The 18,866-nt window shown below is 38.2% G+C and overlaps 1 protein-coding gene across 1 annotated transcript in view; it reads left to right on the plus strand.

The window, feature by feature from the left end:
• The window catches only part of CATSPERB (cation channel sperm associated auxiliary subunit beta), a 113,545-nt gene that overhangs the window by 67,376 nt on the left and 27,303 nt on the right, over positions 1-18,866 (plus strand). The window contains 3 exon segments of the mRNA XM_079127649.1: positions 841-985; positions 11,889-12,043; positions 16,730-16,884. Of these exon segments, the coding sequence (XP_078983775.1) occupies positions 841-985; positions 11,889-12,043; positions 16,730-16,884 (455 nt within the window).

Raw genomic sequence — 18,866 nt, forward strand, 5'->3', positions numbered from 1 at the left:
TGGTGGTCTAAGAGAGTTCAGCCACATTATAAAGTTTTAAATTCAAAACAAGTCCACCTTTGGTCATAGCTTGTTACTAAAATTAATGTTAAAAAAGAGATTCAAACACCAGAAATCTTCACTTGAATGAAACTTAGGCTATTAAAAGAGGTAGTAAGGGGCTGGGATTGTGGCTCAGTGGTAGACTGCTTGCCTAGCATGTGTGAGGCACTGGGCTTGATTTTCAGCACCACATATAAATAAATAAAAAATAAAGGTCCATCAACAACTTTTTAAAAATCCATTAAAAAAAAGTAGCAAGCAGGTTTCATCCTATACACAACCTGATTTATCCTCAAACTACTCATCCCTAAGGATTAGGAAATAGAAACTCTAGAGGATACAGTGGAATTAGAGATTTGGGGATCTTCTTGGGCCCCAGGATCTACTCCTTTAAATAACAAGAGGCTCTTCCACACAAAATATAGTTGCATATGTATTTGTCAAGTACCGAGAACCTGAACTTTCATTTCAATATGGGATAAACGCCTTCCCCATAGCTGAACACACCCAGCATCTATCCTTTTATGAACAAAGGAATTCCATGTGGGAAATGATGGGAGTAACTAGTTCTTTCACATGTCCACCATCCACGCTGTGCAGACCTGAGACTGCCACAGACTCTGTCACAGACTCTAGGGTGAAAACAGGTAGACCAATGGGTAAGGAGTCTGTACACTCGTGCATGTGCCTGTGGACAGCTGGGGGCCTGGGGAAAATCACAGGGCTTGCTTACCTAGCGAGATCCGGCGTACACAATGACAGCTCTTTGCTGAGGTTACTATGTCTTTGTTCCCACAGGTGTGGCTTTCAGTGGATGGTGGCAACACTTTTGAGTTATTAGCTGACTTTCATAATGATATCGCAAAGAACTCTTACCACAGTTATTATACTTCAGATATTACTTTTGCTTGCCAAAGTGGAAAAGTTTACTTGACAAAAGCAGGTGAGAAATTTGCTTCTATTGGAGTAAGCACTGCGTGTGGGCCAGAGATTAAAAGACACATGCAAATCATGCTTTATTAGTCAACGAATCCTAAACTCTCAACCCTGCTAGCATGTTAGATTCGGAGGACCTGAAGGGGTTGGATCCTGTGAGCAGCTCTGAAGAAGAGGAGTGCAGGGTCAGCATGCAGTGTACTCATTTGCATTTTCCCAAAAGTTAAATAACAATAGATGCCACTTACCAAGCCACAATTGTGCTCAGCAAGCTGCAGCAGTATCTCATTTATATTCACAACAACCTCACCAAACTAGGTAATGTTGGCTTACTTTTTGCTGCTTAAATGGATAACTAACATCAAGAAGGTTAAGAGATGGAGTTCTGTGAAAGACATTTTGCAATCTGTCTTCTCAATTTGATAATCTTGTGATTTCCCTGATTAAGTCTACATACCTCCTCTCAGTTTGCTTACACAATGAAAGAAAGAGCTAATATTAATTGACCTAACAATTACCCACTCCTTTTCAACTAAGTAGAATTTTGCTATCCAGTCCAGGAGTCTAGAACAATAATGGGACATGGTTCTCAATTTTATTTCTGTAGCTCTGTGACCTACATTCCCATTTTATTTTGTCATTCTGTTATTGAATCTTCTTTGAGATTTTGGATTGAATTTATTAATTTATTGAAGTAATTTATTAAAGTTCTTTATGGACGATATAGAGGAGATTTTACCTCCTACCTTGGGATATGCTTCATCTCAACTAAATTCTTTGTATCTTTTACATGCTGTGAGTTCTTTCCCTCCCTTCTTCCCCTCCCCTATTCTATCACCTCCTTTTTATCCCTTTTCTTCGCTCAGCTGTTCTGTCCCTCCTCCTCTCCTTCTCTTCTTTTCGTCTAGTTCAGAACTGAAGTGGACAGCGCTGCTCAGGTCTTCCATTTGCTCTGACCTCATGCAGGTGAACTACTCTTCAGACCCTTTTGCTTCACCTCCTTTGGGTAGGACCTGCACTCATTTCCTCAATTCAGTACGGTGCGGGGTCTCTACTCCGGCCTCAGATTGGAAATTGGAGGTCCTAAGAAATTTTTCTCCTAGCAAACTCTCAGTTACAGTCAAAAAGTACATGCTCCCCACTGTTTTTATAAAACCAATGGCTGTCATTGTGATCAAGTACAGTAGCCCTGTTGATCACCTCAAGCGTGGCTGTTAGGGTTTCAATATTAAATGTCCCATAAAAGCTCCTGTATTAAAGGCTTTGTCCCCCAGTTTATGGTGCTATTGGGAGGTGATGGAAGCTTTAGGAAGTGGGCCTAAGTGGAGGACATGGCTCATTGGGGGCCTATTGGGATCCAAGGGCATATTGAGATCCCTGTCCCTTCTCTTCCATTCATATTCATGCATTCATTCTCTCTCTCTCTCTCTCTCTCTCTCTCTCTCTCTCTCTCTCTCTCCCCCCCCTTCCCGCTTTCAACTTTCCTCCACCATTCACTTCCTGCCATAATGTTCAGTATTATCATACCACAGGCCCAAAACAGAGCCAAGTGACATGGACTAAAATCTCTGCTTCCTTTAAGTTGATTGATCTCAGGTATTTTGTCATAGCAGTGGAAAACTAACAAAGTTGTCCTCCACAGACACTCTACCCAATACTCCCACCAGTAAAATCTGCATTATTGTGAAGCCCTTGCTTGCTGTGGATTACTGGTAAGATGATATCTACAGGCACAAGAGGTCATCTGTGCATTCATTAATTATGTGAGCAACTCAGTTCCAGAATCCCATTTCTATATTCTATTTCCTAGAAACATTTCTGAATATATATATACACACACATATATAATACATGTATATGAAATATACATGTATTATATATATTATTAATACACACACACACACACACACACACACACACACACACACACACTCTATCAATTTTGGACCAGGCAGGAAATACACTTTCACTCAATTATTTTATTTGAAGAATCTTTTGGAAGAGAAATCATTTGAAAATGGGGAGAGAGAATTAATGGAGCTAACAATGATATTATCACTGAAAGAAAACATTAATCCCTTTACTTAAAGGAGTGAGATGATAGATAGAGAGGGAGGGAGGCAGACAGACTGACTAACTGACCTAAGCCCCACCAAATCTGAAATGGAAGAGGATCAACATTTTAAGAAGCAAAAATTTTAGGAAGCTCACAGTCACTGCTGGACTGTATCACTAAACCAAGGAGAAAGAGGGAAAAATGACCTCATCTTCGCTCTCCTCCATTCTTATCTCCTGCTAGTCCTACCATTCACCAAACCCAGTCATGAGAATGGATCTGGAGGAATGAGCGAAGAGAAAATAAACATCACGTCTTGAAATCAAAATCAGTTTAGCAAGGTTACTTTGAAAACTTTGAAAGTAATTAACATGTAAGAAAACTAAGTTGACAATATGTTATAAACTATTTCAGTTTATAAATATAAACCATAGAAGCATAGTCAGATATAGAATAAGTAAACATTCTAAACAATCTAACGTGAAAAATGTAGATGCTGAAGATTATGGAACTGCAGATCTAGAAATTTCCAGTGATAAATGGAAACATTGGCTGTGTTTTCATCTACAGTTTCTGGCACATTGTAGTCATCTGATATGAATGGATGGAAGAATGAATACTAAAAATAGGAAAAGGAAATCAGAATCAATAACAAGACATTGATTTTTTCAAACTGAAAGCACACCAACAATACAAGCAAAAACACTTTTATGTATTATTTGAAACAGAAAGTGTAGATTGTGTTAGTCAGCTTTGGTTACTATAACAAATACCTGAGATCATTAGCTAAAGAAAACAAAAGGTTGCCTCAGAGTTTTTGAGGTTTCAGACCATGATTGGCTGTTGCTTCTGAGCCTGTGGTGAGTCAGCATATGAGAGTGGCCACACATGGCATAATTGCATGACCAGGTTGCAAAATAGAGGGGGGGGAGGGGGAGGTCCCAGGATCCCCTTCAAGACCATGGCCCACAATGACCTTCAGACCTCCCACTAGGCCCCACCTCTCTTTTTGTTGTTGTTCTTTTTAGACATCCATGACAGTAAAGTGTACTTTGACATATTATACATAGATGCAGTATAACTCATTCTAATTAGGATCCCATTCTTGTGATTGTGCATGATGTGGAATTGCACTTGTCATGTATTCATATATGAACATAGGAAGTTATGTCTGATTCATTCTACTGTTTTTCCTATTCTCCCTACTCCCTTCCCTTCATTCCCCTTTATCTAATACAATGAACTTCTCCTTTGTTGTGGGTTAGTATCCGCATATCAGAGAGAACATTTGACCTTTGGTTTTTTTGGGCTTGGCCTATTTCACTTAGCATGATATTCTGCAGTTCATACATTTACTGGCAAATGCCATAACTCCATTCTTTTTCATGGCTGAGTAATATTCCATTGTATATATTTACCACATTTTCTTTATCCATTCATCTGTTGTAGGGCACCTAGGCTGGTTCCATAACTTGGCTATTGTGAACTGAGCTCCTATAAACATTGATGTGGCTGCATCACTATAGTATGTTGATTTTAAGTCCTTTGGGTATAAACTGAAGACTAGGATAACTGTGTCAAATGGTGGTTCCATTCCAAGTTTTCTAGGAATCTCCATTCTGCTTTCCATAGTAGTTGCACCAATTTGCAGTCCCACCAGCAGTGCATGAGTGTACCTTTTTCCTCACATCCTCACCAATATTTATCATTGCTCGTATTTTTTATAATTGCCATTCTGACTGGAGTGAGATAAAATCTCAGTGTAGTTTGAATTTGCATTTCTCTAATTGCTCAAGATGTTGAACATTTTTTCATACATTCATTGACCATTTGTATTTCTTCTGTGAAGTGCTTTTTCAGTTCCTTTGCCCATTTATAGATTGGGCTATTTGGTTTCTTTTGGTGTTAAGATTTTTGAGTTCTTTGTATATCCTGGAGATTAATGCTCTAACTGAGGTGCAGGTGGCAAAGATTTTCTCCCATTCTATAGGCTCTCTGTTGTCGTTCTTGATTGTTTCCTTTGCTGTGAAGAAGCTTTTTAGTTTGATACCATCCCATTTATTGATTCTTGATTTTACTACTTGTGCTTTAGGAGTCTTATTGAGGAGTTGGTTCCTAAGCCGACATGAGGGAGAGCTGGGCTGGCTTTTTCTTCTAGTAGGTACAGGGTCTCTGCTGTAATGCCCAGGTCCTTGATCCACGTCGAGTTTTGTGCAGGGGGAGAGATAGGGGTTCAATTTCATTCTACTGCATATGGATTTCCCATTGTCACAGCACCATTTATTGAAGAGGCTATGTTTTCTCCAATGTATGTTTGTGGTGCCTTTGTCCAGAATGAGATAACTATATTTATATGGGTATGTCTCTGTGTCTTCCATTCCATTGGTCTTCATGTCTATTTTTATGCCAATACCATGCTCCTTTTTTACTATAGCTTAGTATAATTTAAGGTCTGAGACTGTGATGGCTTCTGCCTCCCTTTTCTCACTAAGGATTGCTTTGGCTGTTCTGGCAGACCCCACCTCTTAAAAGGTTCCACTACCTTCCAATAGCACCATAGATTGGGCCCAAGTCTTTAATGCATGGCATGATACTTTAGGGGACATTCCAGATCAAAACCATAGCATAGGTCAATTTAAAAGGAACAAAACCAAGCCAACCTTGAATTCTGCTGCAACAATGAATACCAAATATTCTCTTATAGAATCTTGGAAGAAAAATAGTATTGCCTAAGAATTTAGAACCAACACATTATTCATATGCAAAGCCAACAGAATTAGGTTGTAAACACTCTATTTCTATCAAATTTAAAACTCCATAGATTGTAAATTGCTCTGTGTCCAATTAACAGAAAGAAAAGTCTTCTGGTTAATCTTTAGCACAGGGCCTGGGATATAGCTCAGTTGGTAGAGTGCTTGCCTTACAAGCACAAGGCCCTGGGTTCAATCCCCAGTAGTGCAAAAAAGAAAAAAAAAAATGTTTAGCACAATATTTTCAGAGTCCTAAGTGATGCAGAATTGCTCTGGCATTGTTTCCCCTGACCCTTGTTTGGTATAAGGCAATCATTTTGTGTGTGTCTAGGTAGTAAAACATAATGCAATTTTCTTCTACTTGTCGGTTTCTTCCTTTAGCAGATCCTGTAAAGTAGTTGCTGGTTATTCTATAAGAAAATGTGCAATTGTGGTAGTTCCTTCGGTAATATTGGCTTTATTCATAAATAAGTGCCTTACTGCTTTGTTTTCTTCTCTTGCTACACCCACAATAACTGTTCCAATGCCAAATTATAATGTAATATTTTTCAAAGACATTTTAAATAGCAGTAAACTCAGTATGCACCAATGATTCAAGAAACTCAGAGATGACAGTATAAACAATTGGGACAAAGTCAGCCAGCCCTACAGATCTGTGGGTTCTGCATTTGTGGTTTCAACCAACTGAGGATCAGAAATATTTGGAAAAATTTCACATCTGTACTGAACAAGTACAGATTTTTTTCTTGTCATTATTCCCTAAACAACACAATTATAATAAATACTTACATAGCATTTACATTGTATTAAGTATTATAAGTCATCTAAAGATTACTTAAAGTATACATGAGGATATACATAGGTTATATGCAGATATTTGCCATTTTATATAACAGACTTGAGCATCTTTCTCTCTGGGTTATCTGATGGGTTCCTGGAACCAGTACCGTGCAGATACCAATGGACCACCATGGTATGAGTGCCACCTGGTGGACAGTGGTTATTAAGATACATCAATTCTAGGATGTCTCAATTGCCTAGATCTTAAAACATGAAATGAGGGTAATAATAGATGCAATGTGGCATTTTGAACCTAATCAATTATATTAGCAAAGTTTTACTATAGGAAAGTCCACTGGACAGTATGAAAAAGCCCTGATAATGTATGTTTTGAGGAAACAATTATGAGTATTAGTACTGCAAGAAATAAAAATGTGAATTCTCAAAATCTCACAATCAAATAATCAAGAACTTGAAAGATTAGAAATGAAACAAAAGGTTAAAGCCAAAACTCCCAGATTTTGACATCCCTAGAAGGCAGTCCAAAATACTATTTTCTTATCCACGTATAAATAAAACATGGAATTAGGAATTTTTTTGAATCCTTTATTATGATCATCAATAGATTTTTAATGTATTTACATTTAAATTTTCAAATAATTTCAGTTTTAAATTTTAAAAATAAAAATGTATTATATACACTTAAAAAGCAAAGGGGAACAGAATAACCCATGTAGAATAGATGTGAAAAAGAGGAAAGAAAAGAAAGCAGGGATGTTACAAAGTGTAAACCAGTAACCCCGAGGGAGCCGGTCTGTCCCCTGATTGAGGAGCGTTCATTGAGGGCCTCCCGCACCTCAGCACTCCTCTGCTGGGCAGGGAGGTCGCAGCCCCTTTCTCATGGAGGTTACCTGCGTACTGACCAGGGGAGACTGACAATTAACAAATTCGCAAAAAAATGTAAGACAGATGTTACAGGAGAAAAACAGGACCCGCCGGGAGGTGCTGAGCTGTGGGGCGTGGGGCTTGGGGCGTGCTGTGGCCACACTGCCTTTATAATAAAGCAGTGTGAACGGGCCTGAAGGACAGAAGGGAGCCAGCCCTGCCTATCTCCAAGGATAATCTGTATTTCTCCATTAAAGGCAGTCTTGCTTTGATTTTAAAATCGCAAAATATGTTGCCAAGAGAGAAAAACCTGAAAGCAAAAAAATGGCAAAAAGGAATAAACATCGAGGCTTGATAAAACATGCCAATTAAATTGGGAAGAAAAACATAACTAGTAATGTTAGCATTCACACAAAGCAACATTTATAGACCAAAAATATTGAATAAACTTAGTACTTCTTTGTGTGATAAAATATCAATGGTAAAAATACATCATCATTGAATCAATGTACTAAAATAACATGATACAAGCTTGAACTGTAAGGAATACCAGAAAATTAAATGAAGTGCTATCATAGAAGAAATCTTAAATTAATAATGGCCAATCTTTAATACCTGAAGGTCAAGGTGAGAGTATAAGGGAACATTCCATGTAGAAGAATTAAGAGGTACTACTGAAATAGATGGAGCATGCTGGGGGCTCAGCTCAGCAGCAGAGCACTTGGAGGGCACACACAAGGCCCTGAGTTTGCTCCCCAGCACCACAAAATAAAAAAAAAAAAAAGAGAGAGAGAGAGAGAAAGGGGGGAAATAACTATGTGATACAGGCGGCGTGTCACAGCCGGGTATGTATGTTTCTCAGAGACCACCCACTGACAGTAAGACCACAAGGTCATCCGAAACCGGTCTTCCATTTTGAGTCAAGCCAACGAATTTCACTGTGCCATGAGAAGATCATTAGCCTGATAACATATGTGTTTTAGAAAGATAATGTGGAGGGCTGGGGAGATAGCTCAGTTGGTAAAGTGCTTGTCTTGCAAGCATGAGGTCCTGGGTTCAATCCCCAGCCCCACACACACAAAAAAAAAGGGATAACCGAGGAAAATGTGAGGTTTTAGGCACAATAATGTGTTTAGGGTCTGTTTTGAAAGTTTAAGAGAAATGATGAGGATCTGCCTTCGGGAAGTGGCCCTGGGTGAGGCGAGAACAGCGGCCAACGGAAGGAAACCATAGAAATGAGCTTCGGATGCGGCGAGGTCAAGAGACAGACACGAAGCAACTGGGTGAGGTTCCCACACCACAGTGTCCTGATCTTGCTGCTGAGAATAATTAAAATAGATAAATTATTTTAAAGTAAATATCTGAATATAAAATAGCAAAGTCTCAGAGAGGTAGACAAGGCACTCGAATGCCAAATTCTTTTTTCTCTGAAGGAACTGACAAATTTCTGCAAACTCGGGTTTCCAATTGATCGGACGGTGAAGGATTATGGCCCAGAGTCGACTCAAGGTGGTGAGAATAATAGATGGCCTCACTGGGCCAGGACGCTGACAGCCTCTACTCAGAATAAGGATCTAAAAGCACGCTCACGTGCCTCCCCAAGAGATCCAGCAAGGTTGTCCTGTTGCTAAGCAGGTAGGGGAAAAGGAAGGAAAACGCCCGCGTGAGAAGTTGTCACCTTCGGAAGGTCTCTGTAAGACCTGAGGCCACAGATTGCATGGTTAGGGTGCTCCAGCAAAAGCTGAGGTTTTTGTTTCTGCCACCACCCCAAGCGCCTGGGCAAAGCAGCCCAAGTCCTCACGGGGGAGACATCACTTAACCTCCACGGTTTTGTCAAAGATAGCGACCAGTAGAGACAGCCAAAAGCAACCACTATGAAAGGAAACACTACCACGAGTGACACAGGACAGAAAAATAGAAAAAACAGGCAAAAAAATACTGCTGGTATTATTAGAGGTTTTTAAAAGATGTAGTTACTATGTCTCACAAAATAAAAGGCAATGCGAGAACATCTGCACAGAATAGAAAACTATAAAAAGTGGTCTACTAACTTAAAAATGTGAAATGCATCATTTGGTAATGAAAAATACAATTCCAAAGCCAAATCATGAATTAATAATTTTAACAACTTTTAGAACATTGATGCCAAAATCCTGAAGAAACTGTTAACCAATGAAACTCAGCAATATATAAAAATAATTTTACATAATGACCTTGATCAACTCAATAGATGCAGAAAAATATTTGATGAAACTTAAAATTTGATTTAAATGATCGATTTTAATTATTTATGATAATTAAACCAAAATATGGGGCCGCTGTTGTAGCTCAGTGGTAGAGCACTTGCCTAGCATGTGTGACATACTGGGTTTGATCCTTAGCACCACATGAAAATTAATAAATAAAATCAAAGTATTTTGTCCCTCTATGACTAAAAAAATTAAAAACAAAACCAAAATATGTTGGCAGCCCAAAAATAGAAAGAAAATAACTTCTTCATTAAGAGTATCTGGCGGGGAGGGGAGAACATAGCAATTATATAATCAGATTTCATTGAAACACATGAAAAACTTTTAGCTTATAATCAGCAACTAAATAAGGAACGATTCTGCCACCACTTACATCCATCATTGTTCTGGAGGGACAGATTAACCTGGAAAGTTGAGGACAATATATAAAAAGTATAAGATTGGAGAGGAAGAAACAAAGCTGCCCATGTGACAGACACATTTGTGGTCATCAATAACCTGAAGCTAGTCTGGCTGGTCCAGAGGAAGCAGCCCAGAAAATCCTAGAAGATAAGGCCAGAGGGGTCACCAGAATCCAGATCGCGGTGGCCCTTGGAGGGCATTGTAAAGACGTTAGCTTTTCCTCAGAGAGAGACCGAAGCCTTTGGGAGTTTTGATTAGGAAAGTAGTTGAAGTGCTAGCATTTTTTAAGTGATATTTTAGTTGCCTTTTTGAGAATAATCTGAAGGGTGCTACCGGCAGAATCGTGGAGACCAGTTAGGAGGAACAAGAGAGATGGTGGGGGCTGATTCAGGGCGATTGACGACAGTAGCCATGGTGGGAAGTGTTTGGGTTCTACATACAGATGGTCCTTGATTTATGATGGTTCCAGTTATACTTTTTCAACTTTACAGATTGTGAGAAAGTGGTGCGCATTCAGTAGTACCCATTCTTTGGAATTTGAATTTTGATCTTTTCCTGGCCTAGCAATACTCAGTAGGAAGTACTCTACTGCAATATTAGGCAACTGCCAGGAGCCACCACTTGCAGTCAGCCTGGAGATTACACGAGGAAGCAACTAATACTCTACAGTGTTCTCTGGGGCTACGCTAGGATGGTCGGAAGCTTTGGTGTATAAAATGCATTTTTTACTTACGGTATTTTCAACTTATGATGGGTTTCTTTCCTGAGAAAGCAATTGTCTATATAAGGCTATAGTCAATAGATTTGCTCATATATTAGATATGTGCAGGGTCTGAGAGAAAGAGAAGAATTCAAAATAACGCCAAGGTTTTTGGATTGATGGACAGTAATAATGCAGTTGCAGAAGGAAACCTGAGGATGGAGGAGGCTGAGGATGGGGGAGGTTTGTGTGAGGATTAGGAATTCTGTTTGGAATGAGTTCAGTTTAAGATGCCCAACCAGTATTGATCTGGAGCTCTTGGTAAGCAGTTAGATATTAGCAGCCTGGACTTAAGAGAACTAGATGTAAGACATATTTGAGGAATCATCCTCATGAAGAAGGATTTAAAAAGTCCTAAAACTAGGTATCATCCCCAAGATGACATCTTCCTAGTCTAAGAAGAAATCTAGGAATGAGTCCTGGGGTGCTCCAGAGTTGAAGAGTCGGGGACATGAAAAGGAGCCAGTAGGACCCCAGTCAAGAATGGTGTGCAGAAATCAGCCTTTCTCAGCGGAGGTGTAAACTTTTATTCTAGCTCCACCCAGGAAAAGGACTGTCTTCCTCTAGACCAGTGTCTCTTTGGCTAAGTGAATGCTGCTTACAACCAGGTTTCTGACATGGTGCCTCAGGAATGAGAGAAGCCCGCAACACCCAGTTGGGTCTACATGACGACCCGTGGTGTCTATCGATAATCCCCGCTGCCATACTGAGGGTTGGTTTCTCACCACTTCTACCTGCTCAGGAATCTGATTTGCTGGTTTCAGGAAGAGAGACCAGGACAGGGGGAACTAAACTCCTTTTCTCTAGGTTCCTTAATTAAACATCCCCTTCTCGGTGAACAGCTTCTACAGTGACATGGAGCTGAGAAAAAGACTTTCTGGGACCTAACACAGACTAACAAACTTAAGCATCTCAGAGTCCTACAACACCCCTTAATCTAAGTGAAGAAGTTTTTACTAGGTCTGATATTAATATTTTTCTAGATGTATTATATCAATATCAAGAGACTTCTGTTTGTTTCCTACCAGGATTAAGAGTTTATAGTGAAATTGGAAGCATTGACAATAAAATCTCCGCATTATACTATGATCACTTGGGATTCATACATAAACTGACTCCAGATCACTTTGAAGATGGTGGGGTATTTGCAGGCTTTGGAAATTCTAGAAGTATTTTTGGACTGGTGAGTGATATAATGTATTGAAATGGTTTGTCTTATTTTAAGAATAGATTTCACATTCTATACACAGCATAGTGGGAAAGTGGGGACATATTTTCCTTAGGACAAACTCTTATAAATGTACTTTGCTCTTTTTAACTAAAGGAAAAACCTTCATATCCCCACAGAACATCTCCAAACCTCCTCCAAGTCCCACACAGGGCTTTAATAGCTTTGGCTCCACCCAAGATACCTGCATGCAATTGTCTTCACAGCAGAAAACACCAGATCTTCTAAACTAGATTGGTTATTCTCAAACCAGGCCCATGTGAGGTTGATTCTCCACCTCTCGAGGTTATATTTGAGGAAACAAATTCTGGCTTGTCTCTCTTCTTCCATATTAACCCCTTGTCCTCTAGTTTATATTCCTAATGCCAACAAAGAAAGGCACTTGTATCCTCTCTACAGATTGCATGATGTAAAGATTTTTAAAATAACTCTAATGTGTAATGTGCTATCTGGGAAAGTACATACTCCGAAGTACTCGTCATTGGGCACACTGTTATAAAAATGTCCTTCTAGCCTCTCTATGTCTCTCTCAGTAGATGCTTAAAATTCACTCATCAGTATGTCAGCAAAGAATCAAACATTTTTGACAGGTTTAATAAAAACTGCCCTTTGGCTCAAAGGGAATAAAACAAAGAACAAATCTAGTTTTAATAGATTATTCCAGCCAGGCGTGGTGGTGCACACCTGTAATCCCAGAAGCTTGGGAGGTTGAGGCAGGAGGAATGTGAATTCAAAGCTGGCCTCAGCAAAAGTGAGGCCCCAAGCAACTCAGTGAGCCCTGTCTCTAAATAAAATACAAAATAGGGCTGGGAATGTGGCTCAGTGGTCCAGTGCCCCTGAGTTCCATCCTGGGTACCAAAAAAAAAAGATTATTTCAATTACCAGCAAAGACTAAGGATGAAAGGATAGTGTTCTTACATCCCCGTCTAAGATATGCATCAAAGTGAAGGAGGATGCTGCTTGGTAAGAGTGACATGCCACCACATGCCTCCATGCACACTTGCCTGAGTTGGGGTGTAGATTCTGCATTTTTACAAAGTGAAGAATGTAACAAGAGGGGAGAACTAACCAAAAGAGCAGTTTCTTCAATGTTTTACTGACTTCACGATTTTTCAGAAAGTGGTTTAGCTCCTATATATATAAAAGTTTAAATTATTAAAATGAAAAATCTATAAGGATTTTTATATTCAGGATAAGTTTGAGGAACTTATATTTAACAACATCACCCCTGTCTCTGCACAAATTATGCATGTGTACTGGAAAAAAAACAATTACTAGCTCTTACTATTATAAGCTCCCCTTTTTCCCTATTTTTACTGTTGCATTATAATTATATGTAATGGTGGGATTTGTTGTTACATATTTGTACACAATCTCCTGTGAATCTTGTTCCAGACTTAGCTGGATCTGCATAGGGTCTAGATTCTCCACTTTGAGTAAGGGTGCACAGTCTCCTGCACCACTGTGGAACTTCTCCAGTCTTCTTTTTCTTATTAGAATTTCATAGTTATACTTAGTAGTTGGGTTCATCCATCAGTTCATGATCCCCCCCCCTTTTCCCTCCTCTCTTCTGTCCTCCCCACTCCTCTGTTCTCCTTCCTCTACTTCACTAGACTTCCTTTTGTTGTCTATTTGTTTATATTTGATTGGTTCTTTTTACTTACATACAGGCAAAACTCCCTGTGGTATATTTATATATGCACATAACATGATTTTTAAACAAATCGTTCTGCATTGCCTCCCCTTTCCCATCCCTACATGCTGCCTCTTGATCTCCTTCTTCTATGTTACTGATCTTCCCTATATCTTTATTATATCCTATCCTTCCCTCCCCCTTTCCTTTATTTTATTCTAGCTTCCACATATGATAGAAGAAAACACAGAGATATAAGCTAAAGGCGTTAAGAACATTTTCAATGAGATAATTACAGAAAACTTCTCCCATATTAGAAATGAGATAGACTGGAGACATACAGGATCCCAAATAGACATATTCAAATGAGAAGCTCTCTAAGACATATCATAATCAAAATGCCTAACATAAAATAAGGAAAGAATATTAAAAGCTATAAGAGAGAAACATCAGGTCACATTTAGAGACAAACCACTTCTGATGTCTCAATCCAGACCTTAAAAATCAAGGACGATCTCAAATGAGATATTCCAAGTTCTAAAAGAAAACAACTCCCAGCCAAGGTTACTGTACCCAGCAAAGATCAGTTTCAAATTCAAAGGGAAAATAAAAACTTTGCATGATAAGAATAAACTAAAAGAATAAAGAACTAAAAGAATAAATAACTAAAAGAATAAACTAAAAGCACCAAGCCAGGACTCCAGAGGTTACTCAAGGATGAACCACACACAGAGGAACTAAAAAACAAATCCCAAAGCTCCCCAACAGAAGAGGATCAATAGAAGAGTAATCCATTAAATGAGAATCAAAACTGAATTAAATATAGCAAAAAATCAAAATGGCATGAAACCCCAAGCTCCTGTCCACACTAACACTGAATGTTAGTGGTTTCAACTCCCCAATTAAAAGACATAGATTAGCAGAATGGATCAAAAAACAAGATCCAACTATATGCTGTTCATAAGAGACTCATTCTGACAGGTGAAGACACACCCACAGGCTGATGGTAAAAGGATGAAAAAATATTCTATACATACATGCCCTGAAAGCAAGCAAGAATAGTTATTCTCATATCTGAAAAAGCAGACATCAAGCAAAAATTAATCAGAAGAGACAAAGAAGACCACTACATCCTAGTAAAGGGAACAGTCCAATAAGATGTAATGATAGTAAACCTTTATGCCCCAAATGACAGCATACCCAATTACATTTTAAAAAATCCATGACATTAAATCTCAGACAGCCCCAACATAATAATATGGGGTGATTTCAACACACCCATATCACCAATAGACAGGTCATCAAAACATAAAATCAATAAAGATATCTCCAAACTAAATAATACTATAAATCAAATGGGCCTAACAGACATCTGTAGAATATTTCACCCCAAAACAGCTGAATTTACCTTCTTATCAGCAGTGCATGCAACTTTTTCCAAAATAGACCATATTTTAGGTCACAAAACAAAAGACAAAAAATACAAAAAAAAATAGCAAATACAAAAAAATTGATACAATCTCTTGAATCCTAGAAGATCACAATGGAATGAAACTAGAACTCAACAGCAAGAAAAATAATATAAAATACTTAAACACATGGAGTTAAATAGTACTTTCTTAAATGAAGAATGAATCAAAGAAGAAATAAAAGTAAAAAATCAAGAAATTCTTAGAAATGAAAGAAAAGAAATACAATATATCAAAATCTCTGGGACAGTATGAAAGCAGTTCTAAAAGGAAAATTTATAGCACTGACTGCCTGTATTAAAAACTAATGCCCCCATTTTAATTATGAAGAAAGTGAGGCACAGAGAGGATACATAAGTACCCCGAATTGCACAGCTGATTAGTTATTGGAATTGGATTTCTATGCCAGGCAACTGGCTGTCTTCATGTCCTTTTAGCCACTCTATTTCTCACTCTCTCTCCTTCTTGGTGGGTCCTCAAAATTCAGAAACTGGGCCAGGCACAATGGTGCATGCCTGCAATCCCAGCAGCTTGAAAGGCTGAGGCAGGAGGATCAAGAGTTCAAAGCCAGCCTCAGCAAAAATGAGGCTCTAAGCAACTCAGTGAGACCCTGTCTCTAAATAAAATACAAAATAGGGCTGGGAATGTGGCTCAGTGGTCCAGTGCCGCTGAGTTCCATCCTGGGTACCAAATATATATATATATACTTCAGAAACTGAGGAAAAAGTATAACATAAAATAAATCTTGGAGATGCTGTCTGGGAGGCGTGCCCCCAAACAGTCTGTACTATCTACCACCCACTCCTTGTCTCCTAGCAACAAGGACAACTCTAACATCATCTTTGAGGCTGGTACCCATGTCTCCTCTCACCCCAAAAAGTTCTCAAGCTAAAGAAGGATGTGTTGAAAAGAAGAACTGCAGGGCAGAAAAGTAGTGTGTTTGGTGACTGCCAGGAGAATCTGTGACTGAGAGCTAGCAAGCAGGGGAGATGCCCTCCTCATCCAGAGTCAGGAGTCATGCAGTCTCTGGCATGATGCTGGGGATGTAGCTCAGTGGTAAAACACTTGCTTAGCATGTATGAGGCCCTAGGTTCAATCCCCAGCACCACAAATAAAAACTTGCTACAGAGTCTCTGGCATGAGACTGGGAGCAGCAGCCTTCTAGGGAAGAGAGGCACTTCACAGATCCTTTCCTAAATAAAACCCCAAATTGAAATTCTAAAACCCGCATCTCCTGACTCCTCACACACCCAATGAAAAACACATGTCTGTGTTCCCCTCCACTACAACACTTTGCAAAGGGCACAGGAATCTTAAACTGTGTCTTAGTCATAGGAATTCCTTTTCCTCCTCAAGAGAAAAATACATGTTCCCTTACACATACCTGGATGTCTAAACAGATCACATTGGAATATTACTCCAACTGATGAGTAAAACAATATCGTTTTGATGTAAAGTGGAAACAAATGTTATTTGAATTTTGTCATCACTGAAGTATAAAATAGTCAAAGTGCAATATTTTCTTTTCTCCAATTCCAGCCTCCTGATATGGGATTTGAGACCGCGCTGGCACCACAGTTTCTCACCATCAGTGACGTGATCTTTTTTGCCTATGTACCTCTGAATGAACCTCAGGAAACTATATACACCAAGAAATTCAGTAGTATTCACTATGGAAAAGTGATACACTCCGGGTACCTCACATTTATTTAGATCAGTTATTAGACTCTAAATTTTGAGGCTACTTTCTTTGAGTAATTTTCTTGGTCCAACAGAATAAGTTTTTCTTGATATGCTACAAGGCCAAATACATTGATATACTCCAGGTTATCTTGCATGATTCCCTTGTTTTAGAAACAATCCCATTTACATCAGCACCATTAAGCTTAGCTACATAAATGTGTGTTCCTTGAGTATCAAAAATGCCCTGGATACTTCTCCACAGGGTGCACTTCCATGACAATTGGGTTATGTCCTGTGCACATCTACCGTGATGGAGGCTGACTTTCATAAAACATTACATGATAGGTTATACAGAATTCTTAGGAATTCCTACTTCTAAATTATTGTCAAGAGTCAGTGACTTTTTTTTTGGTGGGGGGGCTTTAAGTTTATTTATTTATTTATTTTTACTGATGACAGAATTTTTATCTGCAAAATAAAAAGTATTAACAATAAAATAAATCTGTTGTTGTGTACCATATAATCAATGGAGAATGACCAATTGCAACAAAAGCATTCCAACAGTCTTCTCTCTGAGCCTGACAGCAGGACTGTTCAACCTGTTCCCCAGAAATATTTCATCATCGAACTTATCATTTACCCAATTTTCCACTGACATTCATGTCAGGTGTTTTTTTTTTTTTTTTTTAACAGTATGAATAATTAATTTAAATATAAATGAACTAGATATTGTAATTAAAAGGTATAAATATTCAACATGTGTAAAAAGCAAGCAATAACTATATGCTCTATACCTATACCACACATTAAATATCAATACATCAACAGGTTAAAAGCAAAAGATGGAGAAAATAAGCATGAGAAATCTGAAGTAGAGATATTAATATAAAATTTCAAGAAAAAGTATTTTCAGAGATAAAGGGGAACATTTCATAGTCATAATAGGATAACTTCTTCAAGAAACTATAACAATTCTAAATGTGTATGTACCTAATCACAAAATTTCAAAATACATGAAGTAAAAATTAATAAAATTGAAAAGACAAATCCACAATCATATTTGAAGATTTTAAGGCCCCCCACATTGCTGGGAGGAGTAATGATATAGAAGGCTTAACAACATTAACAGCCACCTGGACCTGTTTGTTATTTATAGAGAACTATGCCCAAAAATGACAAGTAGAAAATTAATAAGGATAGACTACATTCTGCCATAAAATAAGCCTTGAGAAATTTAAAAATATTGAAATCATACAGACTGTATTTCCTGCACAATTCATTAGAAATCAGTCACCTTAAGATATGTAGAACCCCACCCCCACATCTCAGTTACTTCAAAATTAAAAAGCACACTTGTAAATATCTCACAGGTCAAAGAAGAAAGCACTAGAAAACTAAATAAAAAGTCCTTTGAACTAAGTGATAATAAATGCTTAAAACATCAGAATCTCTTGGATGAAACAGTACTCTGATGAACACTTATAACTTAAAGTACTTGTATCAGAAAGAAGTTAGATTAGCAATCAAAATATTTTCAAATTAGGTAGTAGGAAGGAAAAAATAAGGGTATGGGCAGAAATATATGAAATAGAAAAGAAATAATACAGTTAAAGTTGATAAAAATCTAATAAAGAAAAAAAGCAAGAACACAAAAATTAATATCAATGCAAAGGGAGCTATCAAAACAACCCTACAGGTGCTAAAAATATATTAAGGTACTATTACAATAGTATGCCCAACATATATGATAGCTTACATAACATGGTCTGTTTTATAGATGGATCTGTGTGCTACTGAGAAGAAAGTTTATTCAGTCTTTGATGGATGAAATATTCTGTATATGTCTGTTAAGTCTAAATTAGCAATTGTATATTTTAGTTCTATATCTTTATTTAGTTTTTGTTTGGAGGATCTAGCCAATGGTGAGAGAGGTGTGTTAAAGTCATCCAGTATTATTGTGTTTTGGTCTGTTTGATTCTTGAAATTGAGAAGG

The sequence above is a fragment of the Sciurus vulgaris genome, assembly GCF_902686455.1.
Source record: "Sciurus vulgaris genome assembly, chromosome: 2".
Lineage (NCBI taxonomy): Eukaryota > Metazoa > Chordata > Mammalia > Rodentia > Sciuridae > Sciurus > Sciurus vulgaris.